At 43.7% G+C, this 20128-nt stretch overlaps 1 protein-coding gene across 2 annotated transcripts in view; it reads left to right on the top strand.

Moving 5' to 3' along the window:
* LOC137425021 (tyrosine-protein kinase Src42A) overlaps positions 1-20128 on the top strand; it is a 142611-nt gene that overhangs the window by 118236 nt on the left and 4247 nt on the right. For both annotated transcript variants that reach the window (XM_068113020.2, XM_068113027.2), the window contains 2 exons: positions 5458-5639; positions 15607-15763. In XM_068113020.2, coding sequence (XP_067969121.1) covers positions 5458-5639; positions 15607-15763 — 339 coding nt within the window. The remainder of the gene's footprint in view (positions 1-5457; positions 5640-15606; positions 15764-20128) is intronic.

Below are 20128 nucleotides of genomic sequence, written 5' to 3'. Positions count from 1 at the left end.
ATACAATCCCGCTTTGATACAACCCCACTTTGATACAACCCCACTTTGATACAACCCTGCTTTGATACAATCCCGCTTTGATACAACCCTGCTTTGATACAATCCCTCTTTGATACAACCACGCTTTGATACAACCCTGCTCTGATACAATCCCGCTTTGATACAACCCTGCTTTGATACAACCCTGCTTTGATACAACCCCACTTTGATACAACCCTGCTTCGATACAACCCCGCTTTGATACAACCACGCTTTGATACAATCCCGCTTTGATACAATCCCTCTTTGATCCAACCCCGCTTTGATACAACACTGCTTTGATACAACCCCACTTTGATACAACCCCACTTTGATACAACCCCACTTTGATACAACCCCACTTTGATACAACACTGCTTTGATACAATCCCGCTTTGATACAACCCCATTATGATACAATCCCGCTTTGATCCAACCCCGCTTTGATACAACACTGCTTTGATACAATCCCGCTTTGATACAACCCCACTTTGATACAATCCCGCTTTGATACAACCCCACTTTGATACAACCCCACTTTGATACAATCCCGCTTTGATCCAACCCCACTTTGATCCAACCCCACTTTGATACAACCCTGCTTTGATACAACCCACTTTGATACAACCCTGCTTTGATACAACTCCACTTTGATACAACCCCGTTTGATACAACCCCGCTTTGATACAATCCCGCTTTGATACAACACCTGCTTTGATACAATCCCGCTTTGATACAATCCTGCTTTGATACAACCCCGCTTTGATACAATCCCGCTTTGATACAATCCTGCTTTGATATAACCCCGCTTTGATACAACCCCGCTTTGATACAACCCCGCTTTGATACAACCCTGCTTTGATACAATCCCACTTTGATACAACGCTGCTTTGATACAACCCCTCTTTGATACAACCCTGCTTTGATACAACCCTGCTTTGAAACAACCCTGTTTTGATACAATCCCGCTTTGATACAACCCCACTTTGATACAACCCCACTTTGATACAACCCTGCTTTGATACAACCCTGCTTTGATACAATCCCGCTTTGATACAACCCCACTTTGATACAACCCCACTTTGATACAACCCTGCTTTGATACAATCCCGCTTTGATACAACCCTGCTTTGATACAACCCCGCTTTGATACAATCCCTCTTTGATACAACCTCGCTTTCATATAACCCTGCTCTGATACAATCCCGCTTTGATACAACCCTGCTTTGATACAACCCTGCTTTGATACAACCCCACTTTGATACAACCCTGCTCTGATACAATCCCGCTTTGATACAACCCTGCTTTGATACAACCCTGCTTTGATACAACCCTGCTTTGATACAATCCCGCTTTGATCCAACCCCGCATTGATACAACCCCGCTTTGTTACAACCCTGCTTTGATACAATCCCGCTTTGATGCAACTCCACTTTGATACAACCCCACTTTGATACAACCCCACTTTGATACAACCCCACTTTGATACAACCCTGCTTTGATACAATCCCGCTTTGATACAACCCTGCTTTGATACAATCCCTCTTTGATACAACCACGCTTTGATACAACCCTGCTTTGATACAACCCTGCTTTGATACAACCCTGCTTTGATACAACCCTGCTTTGATACAACCCTGCTTTGATACAACCCTGCTTTGATACAACCCCACTTTGATACAACCCTGCTTTGATACAACCCCGCTTTGATACAACCACGCTTTGATACAACCCCGCTTTGTTACAACCCTGCTTTGATACAATCCCGCTTTGATACAACCCCACTTTGATACAACCCCACTTTGATACAACCCCACTTTGATACAAGCCCACTTTGATACAACCCTGCTTTGATACAATCCCGCTTTGATACAACCCCGCTTTGATACAATCCCTCTTTGATCCAACCCCGCTTTGATACAACACTGCTTTGATACAATCCCGCTTTGATACAACCCCACTTTGATACAACCCCACTTTGATACAACCCCACTTTGATACAACCCCACTTTGATACAACACTGCTTTGATACAATCCCGCTTTGATACAACCCCATTATGATACAATCCCGCTTTGATCCAACCCCGCTTTGATACAACACTGCTTTGATACAATCCCGCTTTGATACAACCCCACTTTGATACAATCCCGCTTTGATACAACCCCACTTTGATACAACCCCACTTTGATACAACCCCACTTTGATACAATCCCGCTTTGATCCAACCCCACTTTGATCCAACCCCACTTTGATACAACCCTGCTTTGATACAACCCACTTTGATACAACCCTGCTTTGATACAACTCCACTTTGATACAACCCCGTTTGATACAACCCCGCTTTGATACAATCCCGCTTTGATACAACACCTGCTTTGATACAATCCCGCTTTGATACAATCCTGCTTTGATACAACCCCACTTTGATACAATCCCGCTTTGATACAATCCTGCTTTGATATAACCCCGCTTTGATACAACCCCGCTTTGATACAACCCCGCTTTGATACAACCCCGCTTTGATACAACCCCGCTTTGATACAATCCCGCTTTGATACAATCCTGCTTTGATACAACCCTGCTTTGATACAACCCCGCTTTGATACAACTCCGCTTTGATACAATCCTGCTTTGGTATAACCCCGCTTTGATACAACCCTGCTTTGATATAATCCCACTTTGATACAATCCTGCTTTGATACAACCCTGCTTTGATACAACCCCGCTTTGATACAACCCCGCTTTGATACAACCCTGCTTTGATACAACCCCGCTTTGATACAACCCTGCTTTGATATAACCCCACTTTGATGCAACCCCGCTTTGATACAATCCTGCTTTGGTATAACCCTGCTTTGATACAACCCCGCTTTGATATAACCCCGCTTTGATACAACCCTGCTTTGATATAACCCCGCTTTGATACAACCCTGCTTTGATATAACCCCGCTTTGATACAACCCTGCTTTGATAAAACCCTGCTTTGATACAACCCTGCTTTGATATAACCCTGCTTTGATACAACCCCGCTTTGATATAACCCCGCTTTGATACAACCCTGCTTTGATATAACCCCGCTTTGATACAACCCTGCTTTGATATAACCCTGCTTTGATACAACCCCGCTTTGATATAACCCCGCTTTGATACAACCCTGCTTTGATATAACCGCACTTTGATACAACCCTGCTTTGATATAACCCCGCTTTGATACAATCCTGCTTTGATACAACCCCGCTTTGATACAACCCCGCTTTGATACAACCCCGCTTTGATACAATCCCGCTTTGATACAATCCCGCTTTGATACAACCCCGCTTTGATACAACCCTGCTTTGATACAACCCCACTTTGATACAACCCCGCTTTGATACAACCCCGCTTTGATACAACCCCATTAGTGATCCATGACGTCCTCTTCATCAAACTGAATTTAGAATTGGATTAAAAAACATTCATATAAAAACAAGATTCAAAATAATTTTTTTAATTACTTCCAGACCATGTGACCTATGATGCGTGTTTGCATGTTCACCACCATATCCCCAAGGCTTGTGGAACATGTTAAGTTTCTCCAAGATCTGTCCAGCCATTCTGGTGGAGTATTTTTAAAGGTTTATTCTTCAAAAAAATATGGCTGCCAGACTATGTGACTTATGAGATTAAACATTACATCCTATATTCGTATTACATCGTGTATTCCCCCAAGCTAGTAGATTAACAGTAACTTGTTAAAAGAACGTAGTGCAAATTCAAGCATCGTTCTGGTCATTCAGGGAGGTCTCTGGCGCAGAACGTCTGAAATAGCTAGGCCTCTGACGTTACATTATAGGGAAGCGGCCTTGGACAAATGCTCCGATAACGTGGAATGACGCTGAAGCTGCTATCTGTACACCTTATTATGGTGTTTTCCCAGGGCTGAAAAAGGCAATAAGACATGGGAATTCCTTGGGATTGTTGGCAATCGAGTCTAAAGCAATGTCGGCTAAGCGACTGCGAAAAACAGATGAAAGCCTCGTGATATAATTAAAGCCTCTGAAGCATCATACATAATATCCTTTCCTTTCCCACCAATCTTAATAATTTTATTCATAATATTTAATATTATTTTAATATTATTTTTTATTATTTAATATTTTTTATTAATCTTTATAATTAATTAATTTTTTTTTCTTAATATAATATCCTTTCCCACCACCATCAGAAGCGGCACACCACAGTACACATTTACGTAGAGAATTTGCATCTGCCCCACCTATTGAACCCCTGAGGGGTTGGGGGAGGCTGGTGGGGGGAGAGAGGGGGGGGGGGGGGGAGTATGGGAGGAGAGGGAAAACCAAGTAGCTAGAACCTTTATCTTATGACCTTAATCGAATCTGGCAAGTTTAGTTGAGATTGGATGAGTAACGACAGAATAAGGCAGATAGACAGACACCAAATTGTGTATTTTAGTATGATGGTAACACCAATTCGCTACGATCGTGAAAAGGTGTTTATTCCCACTCCCTCCGGCAGGGGGCAGTGGTTTGAACCACTTACAATGGCGAAAATTACAAGACTTCCCATTCTAACTGGGGGAAAGGGGTGAGTGTGGGGGGGAATTTTTTGTGCTCGTGACCTGACTGCGTAACCTGAGCACATTTGCAAAATATAGTGGAGATTGGGCAAGGCAAGCCATATTCACTTCTATAAATACATACGCACATTCTACAAAACATACATATGTACATCCACATATACAGATAATTGCCTTATTTGATATAGTAGGATGACATTACACGTGTCATGGAAAATTACAGACAAGGAAGGGCCTTACCACCACTTTGTTTTCAGGAAGATTTGTATTTGAGGAATGAGAAGGTTGTTAAACAAAGAACTGACTGGCTAATCGCATTGTATCAACCTGCCCCATATTCCAACTTGGCCCTTACTCAAGCCAACGTAAAGCTTGATTGTTCCTTCTGCAACTGTCTTTATAGCCATATCATTACCTTCGCAAAAGCGGAAGGTTATGTTTTGATCGCTGTGTATTTATTTGTATGTCTGTGTGTGTGTGTGTATGTTATTCGCATAACTCAAAAAGTATTCAACCGATTCGCATGAAATTTGGTGGGATGATAGGTTATTATCCGGGAACCATTTGATTAGATTTTGGAATCGATCGGGTCAAAGGTCAAGGTCAAGGTCATGAAAAGGTCAAAATCGTCTTTTTACCATAGCGCGGTCAATTTGTGTCCAATTTGTATGAAACTAATGCCAAAATGCTTTGCTACACAGATCTTGTAGTCTTTTATTTTGGCAACAAAAGTAGCTGCGGCGAAGGTATGCGCTCTACCGAGTGCCCGTTCTAGTTTTTGACTTTGAATAATAATAGCAAAGCAATGATGATAATAATCACAAAAATGCTGAAGAATGTGCTCTTTCATCATCTGAACAGGCCCGGATGGTAAGAATTTGAAGATGGCGCACCTCATAAACATGGCCGTCCAAGTTGCCTCGGGAATGGCATATCTGGAGCACCAAAACTACATCCATCGAGACCTTGCCGCTCGGAATATTCTTGTTGGAGATAATCTGACATGCAAGGTGGCAGACTTTGGTCTGGCAAGGGTCATAAAGGTGACATTATGTGTTCCTGCCTATTGCACTGCATGATCAACCCAAATCAGTTAAAATTTCTCAAGGTGTCCCCGCTTAATTTGGTTCAAATATATATTTTAAAGAGCATCCATTTTTCTGCAATGGCCCGTATCGGTAACCGGGCATGGTTAATCGCTTTTGCATTGATACCGTTTCCTTTTTGCTGTTGCGGAATCGGATTCTATGGTCCTGCACAAATTGAAGGAGGAATTTTCTGTCCTTTCTTTGTTATGATGGCATTAAGTTCTTAAATAAGGGCTACAACCCTTTCAGTGTCGTCTTTACCACCTTCAGGTGTTCAACTGTCTGTAGTGCCCCTTTGCAATCCTTTCTGAGCTCCCATGACTCAGGGTCAGAATCCAGAAAAACAGCTGGAATTTTGAGTCACCTGAAGACGTCCATTGTGTTCTTTGTGACAAAATCCTCAATTGACAAGTCTTCAGACTTCCTGATATTCAGCTGGATGCACTTTGGAGGTTTATCCATGCCTTCTTTATCATTTCTTGTGAAAATCGAAGATTTTTCATTTATATTGGTTGGTCAAGTTCAAGTACATTTCAAGAACAAAATGCAAGAGCTGAGAACTACCTTTGATCTACGTGATGATGAGTGTCCGAATGAACACTAGACCACTGTTGCTAGCAGAGATCCTGACAGTAACGTTATAGAGCTACAAAGCTCATCCCTGCATTGTGATCTCGGGAGCAATGCAGAAGCAATGTAATTAGGTTAATGATGTATGGTTAAAAGATTTCTGGTTGGAAAGGGGTGGAGGGGACACAAAATGGTTGGTGGTGTAGTCATCTTGATGCCATGGAGAGAAGAGTGTGATTGAAATGCCTCCAGAAGGAAGTTTCACAAATTGGAGAAAAGAACGACCAAAGAGTGGAGTCGTTCAGTCAGCCTGGACTTTTGGAGTTGAACCGAGAGGGGGTTGCTGGAAGACGGGGTACATCCTGCAGCAACTTGGGAAGGTGGTGGGTCTGTCAAAGCAGTGGGGGCAAGAGCAAAGGAGAGGCGGTAAAACACAGAAGCTACCGACTTGTCTGTCATGTGGAAGCAACAGGCCTTATGCTTCAGTCTCAGTCTCAACATGTCCTTAATTTAGGGCCTCCAACCATTGCTGAGGGTGAAGCAGCAGCATGTCCTTAATTTAGGGTCTCCAACCATTGCTGAGGGTGAAGCAGCAGCATGTCCTTAATTTAGGGTCTCCGACCATTGCTGAGGGTGAAGCAGCAGCATGTCCTTAATTTAGGGTCTCCAACCATTGCTGAGAGTGAAGCAGCAGCATGTCCTTAATTTAGGGTCTCCAACCATTGCTGAGAGTGAAGCAGCAGCATGTCCTTAATTTAGGGTCTCCAACCATTGCTGAGGGTGAAGCAGCAGCATGTCCTTAATTTAGGGTCTCCAACCATTGCTGAGAGTGAAGCAGCAGCAGGTCCTTAATTTAGGGTCTCCAACCATTGCTGAGAGTGAAGCAGCAGCATGTCCTTAATTTAGGGTCTCCAAACATTGCTGAGAGTGAAGCAGCAGCATGTCCTTAATTTAGGGCCTCCAACCATTGCTGAGGGTGAAGCAGCAGCATGTCCTTAATTTTGGGTCTCCAACCATTGCTGAGAGTGAAGCAGCAGCATGTCCTTAATTTGGGGTTTCCAACCATTGCTGAGGGCGAAGCAGCAGCCTGTCCTTAATTTAGGGTCTCCAACCATTGCTGAGAGTGAAGCAGCAGCATTTCCTTAGCAATTCCATGAATTTTCTTAGAATTGTAAATAGTGTTGCGGATTTGAGAATCCTGTGTAATTGTTGTAAATATCACCCTCTGTAAAATGTAATGATTCCTTGTAAATACCCTCCGTAGTGTAAAGGTCAAAGGTCGTCCTCTTAGTTAGTCCATATACAGACTTGGCATTTAATATGGAATATTTTTTTGTGGGGGTGAACTTACTTTTCAAGATGCCTTAGAACCAAAAGTTCATTGGAATTATGTTGAAATTATTCTAGATTTTGTTAATGTGACCTTTAAAAGAAACAAAAACCACATTTGACATTTCGAAACAAATAAATTGATCCTTGAAAGTGATGTGAACTGATATCGAACTCAATTCATGGACAGTACTGTGTTAAACTTCTGTACGCTTTCCAGAAGTATCTCTTTATTTTGCACATTGGCCAAATTTTTTTTTAACAAAAACAAAAGTTAAATTACGACTGGGATTACGGACAGTAAAATTACAGTTCAGTACTTCGTGTAACCCCCACGAGCATTCAGGAGAGCACGTACACGGTGAGGCATGCTGTTCACGAGATTTGCCAAGGTTTGGACAGGAATCGCTTGCCATGCAGTGACAATAGCCTGCTGCAATTCACGCACAGAGGTCGGCTGCTGGTCCAAGTGGTTGATTTGACGCGTTAATTCTGCCCACAAGTTCTCTATCAGTTTCATATCCGGGGACATGGCAGGCCACTCCATATGCTCTACACCATGGTCAGAAAAAACGTGTTGGATCATGCGAGCACGATGAGGCCGTGCATTGTCATCTTGGAAGACAAAGTTTCCTGGAAAGGCTGCACGAGCAAATGGAAGCAATGTTTCTTCCAGAATGGCCCTGTACTTGAACTGGTTCAGGTTTCCATTCAGAACAACCAGGTCAATTTTGCCCCCTGCATGAAAATCAGCCCAAACGGTCACCCCACCACCTCCAGCTTGGACTCTTGGCACTATACAATCTTTGTTGGAGGCTTCATGCACTTGCCTGCGCACTCGGACGTGGCCATCTTGACGATAGACCAGAAATCTAGACTCGTCACTGAAGATCACGTGATTCCAGTGTCCTGGCTGACATTGACGGTGCTCTCTGACCCACTGCAATCGGCACTGGCGGTGCTGTCTGGTCAGGCGTGGCTTTCTCAGGGGACGCCTGGCACGATAGCCTGCTTGAACCAGTCGTTGGTTGACTAGCCTTCTGGATACAGGCACATTTGTCAGTTGCTGCCACTCAGCCCTAAGCCGATTAGCTGACTTGGTACGGCCATTGTGGACTAACCGGTGCAGCTGGCGATCATCCCTCCTTGTGGTTCTGCGGGGACGTCCTGGCCTCGGTATTGGAGTAGGGACACCCCTCTGAGCATTTCGTTTCAGGATCTTTGACACCTGACCTTGAGTGATGCCATACTGCCGAGCAATAGCACGCTGTTTCATGCCGTAATTTCGTAAAGCCACCACTCCATGACTAACAGCATTGTCGAGTTGACGGACCATCTCCAGAGGAAGCGGCAAAACTTTTGGAGACGTGCAGCAGTTGTTTTCCACTAATACAGAGCGCAACAACCTTTGTATACCCGACTGTGAAGCCAATCATCAAATGCACCTGTCCGTACATTTTGCCACGCCACCTGTGATATAATCCTGTTGTTGACTTCTTGCTGCGACAGACAATCAGTGACATGGTTCTTTTAACAAATAAATCACCAAAGTGTAAAAGAAACTCACCAGATTGATATACTGAGTTAAGAAAGTAAACCCAAGTCAAGAAAAAAAAAAAATTCCATATTAAATGCCAAGTCTGTACATGCACGTCGGCCACCATATCCCCTTCTAAATAGATATTTCCTTATTATGTGTATTAGTTTAAGGCTGTGTTCCCCATTAATTGACTCTGCATTGCACCGAATTGAAATAAGATAGATCCCCTTTCAATGCCCTCAAAGCCTCTATTGCCAACTGCATTCGCCGCCATTGCCATGTGCTCTAACTCGGAGAAGAAAGGCGTGTCCACCTCGTCATAGGAAGGAGGAGTGAGCCAGCCCCGATCAATCAACCAAGCACAAGGGGTTTGGCTTGAGAGGGCGGAGAGAGAACGATCGGGCAGTTTCGCGAACGTTCCAGGGTGTGGCGCTATAAAACCCGTCGCCCGGAACCTCCCACCGCAGTCCACCGAGAGTTGAAGTTGAGTTCAGTGGAGGAGGAGCAGCAGAGTTGAGCTCGGTGGAGGAGGAGCTGTGTTGTTGAGTCCAGTGGAGGAGTGAGCACTGAGAGAGTTGAGCGAACAAACCGCAGCTTTGAGTCCACCGCAGCTGAACCAACCGCAGCTTTGAGACCACCGTAGTCTGGCCCCCCTGTGACACGCAGCTTCGACCCGCTGCTAAGCGGGAACCAGATTGCTGTGGGATCGGTGGCATCGGTGGCCGTCGAGGTCGAGCCGACGTCCCGAGCAGGAGCAAAACTCCAGCTGAACATTCCTCCCCTTCCAGCCATTCGTTCCTGTCATTCCTATCATCATTCCCCATGTAAGTCTGACTGTCGTCCGTCTTTTGTGTTGTCCTGGGGTTTAAGTAAGACTGCACAGGTAAGCTAGAATTGCTCTGTGTCCTTCTGATCCTTCCATCCTTCTGTAAATTATTTTCGTTTCTATTATTAGTAACTAGCGGGGTCACCCGTGGGAATCCCACGGGCATGGATGTGTGTGACATTTCGACATATTGAGTTAGATGCTGCACCTGCACATTCAGTTATATAAAATGGTTACTGGCAATTGATCACATCCACAAATGATGTAATCCACACAATTTATGTACTTTACATAACGTTAATAGGAATACATGCCCGTGTAGATGGGAAATACAGTTTGTTTGAAATAAATCACAAATATCAGAAGAAAGTTTTTAAAATTTAGAACTATTCTCACTCAGAGTTAAACATCACCGTAATATTATGCGGTTGCTTCAACGTTTTCGGTGAATTATATGTCATTCCCATCTACACGGGCATGTATTCCTATTAACGTTATGTAAAGTACATAAATTGTGTGGATTACATCATTTGTGGATGTGATCAATTGCCAGTAACCATTTTATATAACTGAATGTGCAGGCGCAGCATCTAACTCAATATGTCGAAATGTCACACACATCCATGCCCGTGGGATTCCCACCCGTGGGAATCCCACGGGCATGGATGTGTGTGACGAATTTTAAATATACTAGGGCATTGCCCGTACGTGGGTGCCCGTTCCTTGCCAAAAAAAAAAAAAAACGCTACCCGTACGCTCTACCCCGCCCGTACGCCCGTAAACAAAAAAAACAACGCTCTTCGCTTCCGCCCTTCGCTCTGACTGAATTGGGAGAAATAATGCGCATAAGAAATCGAATTACGTACCGTAATGGCGGTCAGCTCGTAACGCGCTCAGCTCCGCTCGTCTCACATCGGCCACGCCTACGCAACAAAGCGTTCTGTGATTGGCTGCCGGAAGTGAAGTCGTCACTGTCCGGAAGTTCGCAAATCGCAGTTACGATGAATCGTTTTAATTTAATCGCAGTTTGAATTCGTTTTAAAACATAGTTTAACGGCAACATAGTTTTCCAACGTGAAATAAATGAATACGCTGTCAAATGTGCCGTCCGAGGCAGAGTCTGATCGCCACGTTCGGCACACGTGATAGCTCGCTGCTCTCTGATTGGTTGAAGCGTTTTTTGGACATAGCTCGGTAAGTACTTGTCCGATTAATTACAAACCTTGAAAAGGCACATCCTCGGGTCCCCAGCAATATACCTGGCAAGTTTAAAGTATATCGGACCCGTGGTTGTCGAGAAACAGCGGTCACAGACACACAGACACACAGACACACAGACACACAGACACACAGAGATTACTGGAATTATAGATAGATGTCGACTGTTATTTTAGGCGGTGTATTTTCGTTTATCATCATGGCGCGATTTAAAAAAATATATCTCTGCATTTTCCTCTCCAATACCTCCTCACACTTTACACACACACCGGCCCATGTTTACATATACACACACACACATATACACCCACACACATATACACACACACGTACATCGACACACATGCACACACACACACGTACAGACACATATACACATATGTATACACATATGTATCCACATATATGCACATTATACACAAATATACATCCACACACACACACACACACACACACACGTACACATGTCCCACATGTATATATCCCACATCCCACATGTATATACATGTTTAAAGTGTATGTGCCCTTCCCCCCTCCCCCGCCCGGCAACGCTGGGTACTTCTGCTGGTAACTAATAAAATAAAAACGAAGAAATATCTCTCGGTTTCATGAAACTCGGTGGAATTGGATGAAATTCGCTCGGTGAATTCACGCGGTGTATTCGGTTCGGCTCGGTTCACTCGGTTTAAAGAAAAAGCGATAATGTCGACATGTTGCTGTCTGTGTCATGTTGGGCGGTGTATGATACTTGTTGGCTGTTGGGCGGTGATATGGTGTATTTTTTAAAAATATATCTCTGCATTTTCCCGCGTTGCTGACACCGAGTCGTTCATCATCGACTGTGTCATTCATTTTGGAAATGGAAGTTTCCACGCAACGCATGAATTGTCACGAGTCAAGAGGAAGTGTCTCGTCATCATCAAATGACAAATATATTACATTGTGAAAGTTAAAGATTTCAAATAAACCTATTTAAAGTGTATGCGCAAATAACTAATAAATAAAGAAACGAAGAAATATCTCTCGGTAATTTCCTGAACCATATTTTACTTCCGGCTAATAATGTTGAATGAAATAAAAACGAAGAAATATATGTCGTTTTGTGACAACTGTCATCAAAAGTAAACGGTGAATTCACTCGGTTTATTCGGTTCGGCTCGGTTCACTCGGTTTAAAGAAAAAGCGATAATGTCGACATGTTGCCGTCTGTCATGTTTGGTGGTGTATGATACATGTTGGGCGGTTGTTGGCGGTTGGGCGGTGGGCGGTGATATGGTGTATTTTAAAATATATATCTCTGCATTTTCCCGCGTTGCTGACACCGAGTCCAAAACCATCGATAAAAATGAAATCAGATGGTGAGTTAGATTGGAGATAAAGGTGTGAGAGAGACTCAATGGCCTTGAAGTTACAGGCCTTTGAGAATTCATTTCGTTCTATAAACGGCAACTTTCATCGGATTTTCTTCCCGTTTTTTTTCAACCGAGTCTAAAACTATGTTAGCGACTGTGAAAAATGAAATGATATATCGAATTTGATTTGAAATAAAACTGGGAGAGAGAGCAAGACACCACAGGCCTACAAAACAGGCCTCAAAGCTATGCGAGTTAATAAAATGGTGGATATTTGTTTATATGAAGCAAAGCCTCTCCCAGAATGGGTGGAGCTATGGGTGGAGCTACTCTGCAAACAGAGTAAGCCACACCCCGGACAAACGCCCAACAGAGAGACAGACAGAATCATCTACGGCTATTATAATATAGATAGTATAAACTATTAGTAATACTATTCGTAATACTATTAGTAATAGTATAAACCTCGTTGACAAGGTGGAGACACGCCTTTCTTCTCCGAGTTAGAGCACATGGCAATGGTGGCGAATGCAGTTGGCAATAGAGTATTTGAGGGAATTGAAAGGGGATCTTATTTCAATTCGGTGCAATGCAGAGTCAATTAATGGGGAACACAGCCTTAAACTAATACACATAATAAGGAAATAACTATTTAGAAGGGTATATGGTGGCCGACGTGCATGTATATGGACTAACTAAGAGGACGACCTTTGACCTTTACACTAAGGAGGTATTTACAAGGAATCATTACATTTTACAGAGGGTGATATTTACAACAATTACACAGGATGCTAAGCGGGAACCAGATTGCTGTGGGATCGGTGGCCATCGAGGTCGAGCCCGACGTCCCGGGCGGGAGCAAAACTCCAGCTGAACCTTCCTCCCCTTCCAGCCATTCGTTCCTGTCATTCCTATCATCATTCCCCGTGTAAGTCTGACTGTCGTCCATCTTTTGTGTTGTCCTGGGGTTTAAGTAAGACTGCATAGGTAAGCTAGAATTGCTCTGTGTCCTTCTGATCCTTCCACCTTCTGTAAATTATTTTCGTTTCTTTCCCTCTGCCTTGGTTATTTTGGTCTTGTAAATATTTAGTAATAAATCCTGTTCTTCCTACCTTGCCTTCTTTCCTTCACATCCGTTCGTGCTTGTCTTTTCCATCATTGAATACCTGTGGCACGATTTGGCCAACGCAATAGGAATCGGGTCTAGTTCTGCTAATGGTTCGAGCCGCGGCTGCTAATCCGCTCGGCAATTAACATGTTGTTCGCGGTCTCGAACGAGGTTGCTCACCTGCCTCCCTGGAGGGAGCTGTGCAGCTTCAGGAGTGGAGACGGCCAGTGGAAATAGAAGGGGGACTAACCCCCCCCCCCCCTCTAAGGGGAGTGCCGTACTCCGTTTCCGCAACAATAGGTTTACTGGCATGTAGTTGAGAGGATCTGTTCTAGAACCGCTCTGATGAATGAGACTGATGTTTGCTGTCTTCCAGGTAAAGGTTAAAGGGATAGGTTAAAGGGAGCCGACAGAAGAGAAGAAATTCCAGCAAAGCAGGATTTGAGAAGAGGACTTTTATTTGTTTCATTCTCAGGCCAAGATGATTGATTTGGCTGTTTTTATGTAACTTTTCATTGAGATTTTTATTTCACAATTTACAGTTATAGAAATGACAATTTTCAATTGACAATATAGAAATGACAATATAGAAATGACAATATCTAGATATTGCTTGAGGTTTTTGTTGTTTTTTGTTTTTTTATGCCATGGTCCTCGAAGGTGGCCGGAGGCATTATGTTTTCGGGTTGTCCGTCCATCCGTCGGTACGGGCTAAACCTCGTTTTTCTCGGCAACCACATGTCTGATTGCAACGGAACTGTTAGGGTAGGATCGAAACCCATGTAGAATGTTTTTATGATAATTGTGATGCCATAGGTCACGTTGTATGGCAGCCATCTTTGATTAAAATCAAATAATTAGAAATATATTTCTCGGAAACTGCTTATTGGAAAAATTTGAATCTTCGCACATTGTTAAGCCCACCCAATGGGGAACAAAAGCATGATATAATGATCATCATCAGTGAAGTGTTATACCAGCCATAAATGCTTTAATCGAATGCCTTATCCAAAAAATCTGAAATTGCACGCACATTATCAATGGCCCATTTGTATTGAAATATTAAACTTAATGACATCATAGGTCACATGGTTTGGCAGCCATATTGGACTGAAAGAAAATATTAAATAATTATATCTCTGAAACCGCTTACCCAATCTATGCGAAATTTTACAAATGTCATCTAACGCCATTGTTGCATATAGTTTGAAAATGATGATGTGGTAGGTCACATGGTTTGGCAGGCATCTTGGATAGAAAAACGAATCTTATCCAATCAACACGAAACTTCACAAACGCGATCCCCTATCCATACATATGGAGAGTGAACATTTTTGATGTCATATGTCACGTGGTTCGGCAGCCATATTAGCTTGAAAGTCGATATTTAAAAAAAATCCCTTTTCCAAAAACGCTTCACCGATCGATGTGAAACCTGTCCTGTGGTAAAAATGTGATACTTCAAAACAGCTGAAGGGATTTAAACCAAACTTGTTTATTTTTAGGACAGTGAATGAGGGCATCTACTCATTATCACAGACGGACACTACGCGGAGGCATATTGGCGAAACGGTCGCATTGCTCTTGTTTACATATGCATTTCTTGTTTTTAACATTAATTTTCATTTATGGACACTTTCCGATGGTTCTGTGATTTTTCCTGGTGTACCAGCTTCGATGTCCGTCGGCACACCAAATTTCAACTTTCTACGACACCCAGAATATACCGAACATTAATATCAGTCAGTAGTTAGAAAGAGCTTTATATATATATATCTGATGTGAATGTCAGCCACCAGCGGTGATATAGAGATGCATTGACTTCTTCCAATTTATTTGGGATGTTTACCATGAGTATATTATAGTTTATGCTGCCTAGAAGACAGCAATACAATCACGGGAAGGGAGTAGATATTTATAAGCTGTGATATAGTCTGCCAATTAAATATATCATTGGCATCCCAATTGTTCTCTTCCAGGATGATGAATACATTGCACGTGAGGGAGGGAAGTTTCCCGTGAAGTGGACGGCACCCGAGGCTGCCAACTACAACCGCTTCACCATCAAGTCCGATGTTTGGTCTTTTGGAATCCTTCTCTACGAGATTGTCACATACGGAAAAGTTCCCTATGCAGGTTAGCCTGAGGTTCTTTTCCTCAGTAATTGCTTCATTCATTCATTTATTTTTATTGAAACATTCGATTCTTTGGAATAAATAGTTTGTTGGCCAGTATGGTACTTCTCTCTTCGCTCTGCTAGTCAATACCAACTACTCAACAACAGCCCCCTTTAGAGTCCTAACTAAACTTTTACATAAAAAGTTATTCTACACTCGCCGCCAAATAAAACCCGAACACGTGATTGTTGTTGATGCGATTTATTTATGCGACATCATGGGACACAGATGAGGGCAAACCTCTGACAGAGGTAAATAGTGAATAATTGCATGCCCATTTTATTGTAACCTAATAGCCCAATGCTGCATTGTGGCAAATGTTTTCATGTAGGGATCCAATGTGGAAGTAACGATCCCAATACTGGATATGTCCACCTTCAGCAGCAATCACTGCATTGCACTGTTGTCACATTGACCTTCGGAGTATTCGAATCTGAGCCTGGAGAATGGCATTCCATGCTTTAATCAGATACTGTTCCAGCTCGATAATGCTTTATAATTATTAAAATCTGGTGAGATTGCAGGCCAGGGTGTTATGCCAGTAACGTTGGCATTGGCAAGAATATTCCTTGTTTGAATGTCTGACAGCAGGAGCATTATCGTGGGTAACGATGATTCTTCGACCACGCTGCTGAAGGGTGGGAAACACATGTAAGATTTCAATATATTGATCTACCATCAGATTGCCATGAATACGGATCAAGTTGTGCGAAAGTTACGAGCAATACCACCCACATCATGACATTTCCACATAAACAATTTGTAACTTCCTGGACAAAGAAAGTGTCGGTCTGCGAGCGTGGATCGACGCATAATGGAAACGTCTCAAGACTGTGTCGCCACTTATCCAGTGAGGTCCATGGATTGTGTTTGAAGGACTCTGAGCAGTTAGAAAGCAATTGCATATATGGGTCGTGAAAATGTATTGATCCTGAGTTAGAGTCTACATCCTGGGACATCCACATCTTGGTATGTCGCTTGTTGATCCAGTGGCTTTATAACATCTACTGAAGTCATAAACAGCTCCTCTCCTGACATTGAATATAGCTGATGGAAGATACTGCTTGAAGGCCTCCAATGACTTGATTTGACATTTTCTGACACATGTTTAATTGTAATGGATTGTAATGGATTCCCCCCCGGGCTTTGTGCAAAGATGGGAAAGCAAATTGGTTCATTCTGTCTGTGTCTGTCAGTCTATGATCAAGGAGCTGTTTAATTTTTCAATTGAAGTTCATTTTTTTAACACCGTAGAGTACGAATCGGCTTGTTTGTACTTCCAAAAAGCTTCAGTTTATTAATACTTTTCCTCTGAATTTGGCAAAATTGTACAGTGCCTCGCCCCGCATGCTGACGTGCACAGTGGGGGTAAAGGAAATGTTTTTTGGGGTGTGGTAGGGATACAAAGTGAAGGCTCGAGGAAGAACTAGAACAGTGCACGGATTAAGATGCAACAGAAAAAAGGAACATTAGAAAGAGGGAGGAAATACCAAAAGCAGGGTTGAAGGACAAAATGGAGGGATAAAAAAAAAAACCCACCGTTTAGAGGCCATTTTTCCCCGCAAAGCGGGGGTTGGCCTTTTCGGGGACCTGTTTGTCAAATATTGGACATGGCATGTGCGGAGTATTGAATATTGGATAATTGGACAAATAAGGCATGTGCGGAGGAATGAGGGGTATGGGAGGATGTAGTGGGTGGACAAGATGGATACAGAAGCAAGCTCTCAGAAGAAATTCTTCCTTAGATACCTACTTTTTCTCGTGCACAGATTCATCCCATCTCTACTTCAATTATCCTACTCTGTTTCCAACCCATGGTACACTGAATACTGTGGCGAGGCAGTTGCTCTGAAACAACTTGCCTTCTCTCCCTGTAAGACTAATCTGACTGAAGACAATCTCAGATCATCCCAAAATGCCTGAAACAAGTGTGTGTCCACTCACAGGAGAGCCAGAAAATAACATCTGTCCAACCTCAAGAATGAACTTTCAAAATGGCCACCCTCCTCTAAAATCTGGTGGTGCCTTGTTAAGTCTGTCTCTGGAGTATGTTCCCCTTCCATCCCTTCCCTCTTGTCAAATGGCACCACAGCCGACTCCGATCATGAGAAGGCCAAATATCTCAATACTGTGCTTCCAAATCTTATATCCCCAACCCCTCACTCTTGGTATCCATCCTTCCATCTCTCAACTGCTCCTAGACTTTGTGTCTTTTGCCCCTGAAAAGGTGGGGAAGGTTCTTTCCACCCTCGACTTTGACTGCGACTGGACTGGATGGCATCAGATCACGTGTCCTAAAAGCCTGCTCTGCTGCTCTTTCACATCCTCTGCCTGCCCTTTTCACCCTGTTATTTGCACCAGGCCATGTTCCGTCTGCTTGAAATTCCATCAACATCACTGCATTATATAAAAAGGTACAAAACGGATCCCTTTAACTACAGACAATATCAGCTTCCTTCCGATCATCAGCAAGGCCAAGAAATCCATCACTGCAGTTGATATGAAATCTTTCTTTTTCTCCAACCTCGTCTTAGATCACCAATTTGGTTTCAGGCCAGATCACTCCACCTTGGACATGCTGCTGCTACTCACCCAACAATTGATGGAGGCCCTCAATGTCAGATATGAGATCAGGGCCGTCTAAACATATCTCTTGCTTTTTATACAGTCTGGCATCCTGCCTGACTCTCCAAACTCTCTGCCGATGGCATTCACGGCCAACTCCACACATGACTTACTGATTTCCTCTACTCTCATAGCCAACGTATGGCACTCAACAGAATCCTTTTGTCTCCTCTCCCTGTCAAGGCTGGAGTGGGCATTGTTTTGGGCACAGTCATATTTCTGATCTTCATCAATGATCTCTGTGACTTTCTGGAAAATCCTCTTTATCTATTTGCTGATGACTCCACACTCTGCCATGACATTCCTCATCCTTCAGACAGACAGGCTGCATCCTCTTCCCACTCTTCAGACCTTGAAAAAAAATCATAAGCTGGTTAAACATTTGTAATATGTCTTTCAATCCTTATAAATCTCACACTCTCCAATCACTAAATCTCACTGAAAGGACCACCTGGCAAATCCCCCTATCTACTTTCTTAACAATCCTCTTGAGGAAGTTCAGTCATTCAAACTCCTGGGTCTCACATCTTTCTTGGGAAACCACATGTCTAAGTTTGCCTCCAAAGCCACTGGGCATCCTCCGTCATACAAAGTCATTCCTTGGCACACATTAACTCCTATCCACCGACAAGGCTTTCATCCACAGCTTGATGAAGTACTGCTCTCCCCGCTGGGCTGGCTCCCCTGCCTCACATCTTGCTCAGTTTGACGCCATGGAAACCAAGACCTTTAAGATTATTGGAATCTCCCACGATGAAGCTGAGTCAACGGGCCTATCGCTGCGCAATCACAGACAGGTCGATGGTCTCTGTATTCTCCCACCTCCTTTCTGGTATTGGCTGAGGGTTCGGAGGTGTAAGATCAATACAAGGACAATGAGAAATTGAGCTCTTGCTGTAAAATGCAACTCTACCACCAGGGCGAGGTTCAGATCGATTAAATCAGAGGAGACAATAACCGGGAAGAGACACTAAAGAGTCAGGGATGTCCTGTGGGAGGAACGATTTTGTTAAACAGATGGTGTCTGGTTTATCAACAGCAACCTGGAATGAGAAGTCAGGTTGGAGTGCAGGCCCCCATTGTTTGAGGTCCACACACTGAGAGAGAGGGGAGGAGGAGTTTAGAGGATGCTGGACTGGAGGGTGCAGGATGGGGAAGGGTGCAGGATCGGGAAGGGTGGGAGAATGCAGGACGAGGGGGTACGGAGAAGTGGTAGGATGTGAGGGTGTTTGAGGAGATGGGACGAGACCGGTTTGAGGGCAGGGTGAAGCTTTGAGGAGATGGAGTGAAGGGGAAGCTTTGAGGGGGTTGGATGAGGGGGAAGCTTTGAGAGGGTGGGGTGAGGGGGAAGCTTTGAGGAGGTGGGGTGAGGGGGAAGCTTTGAGGGGGTGGGTTGAGGGGGAAGCTTTGAGGGGTGGGTTGAGGGGAAGCTTTGAGGGGGTGGGGTGAATGTAAACTTTGAAAGGGTGGGATGAGGGCAGGATCCAGAAAGAGGAGACATGATGTGGAGGGATGCAGAAGAGGGGGACACATAGAAGGGTTGGAGTTGTTAGGACTTGTCCGAGATGTTGAGGAGGGTACTGGCACGGAGGGGTTTGACACTGTAAAATAACATGAATGGGATTTGATTGTTGTGAGCAGACAACCTTTGCAAACTGGACTTCTCAAGATTCCCAAATTGGATATATGGAGATAAAGA

This window comes from Myxine glutinosa, chromosome 1, assembly GCF_964187855.1.
Source record: "Myxine glutinosa chromosome 1, kmMyxGlut1.1, whole genome shotgun sequence".
Taxonomy (NCBI): Eukaryota; Metazoa; Chordata; class Myxini; order Myxiniformes; family Myxinidae; genus Myxine; species Myxine glutinosa.
The sequence above is the reverse complement of the archived record's forward strand: the minus strand, read 5'-3'. Positions and strand labels throughout refer to the sequence as shown.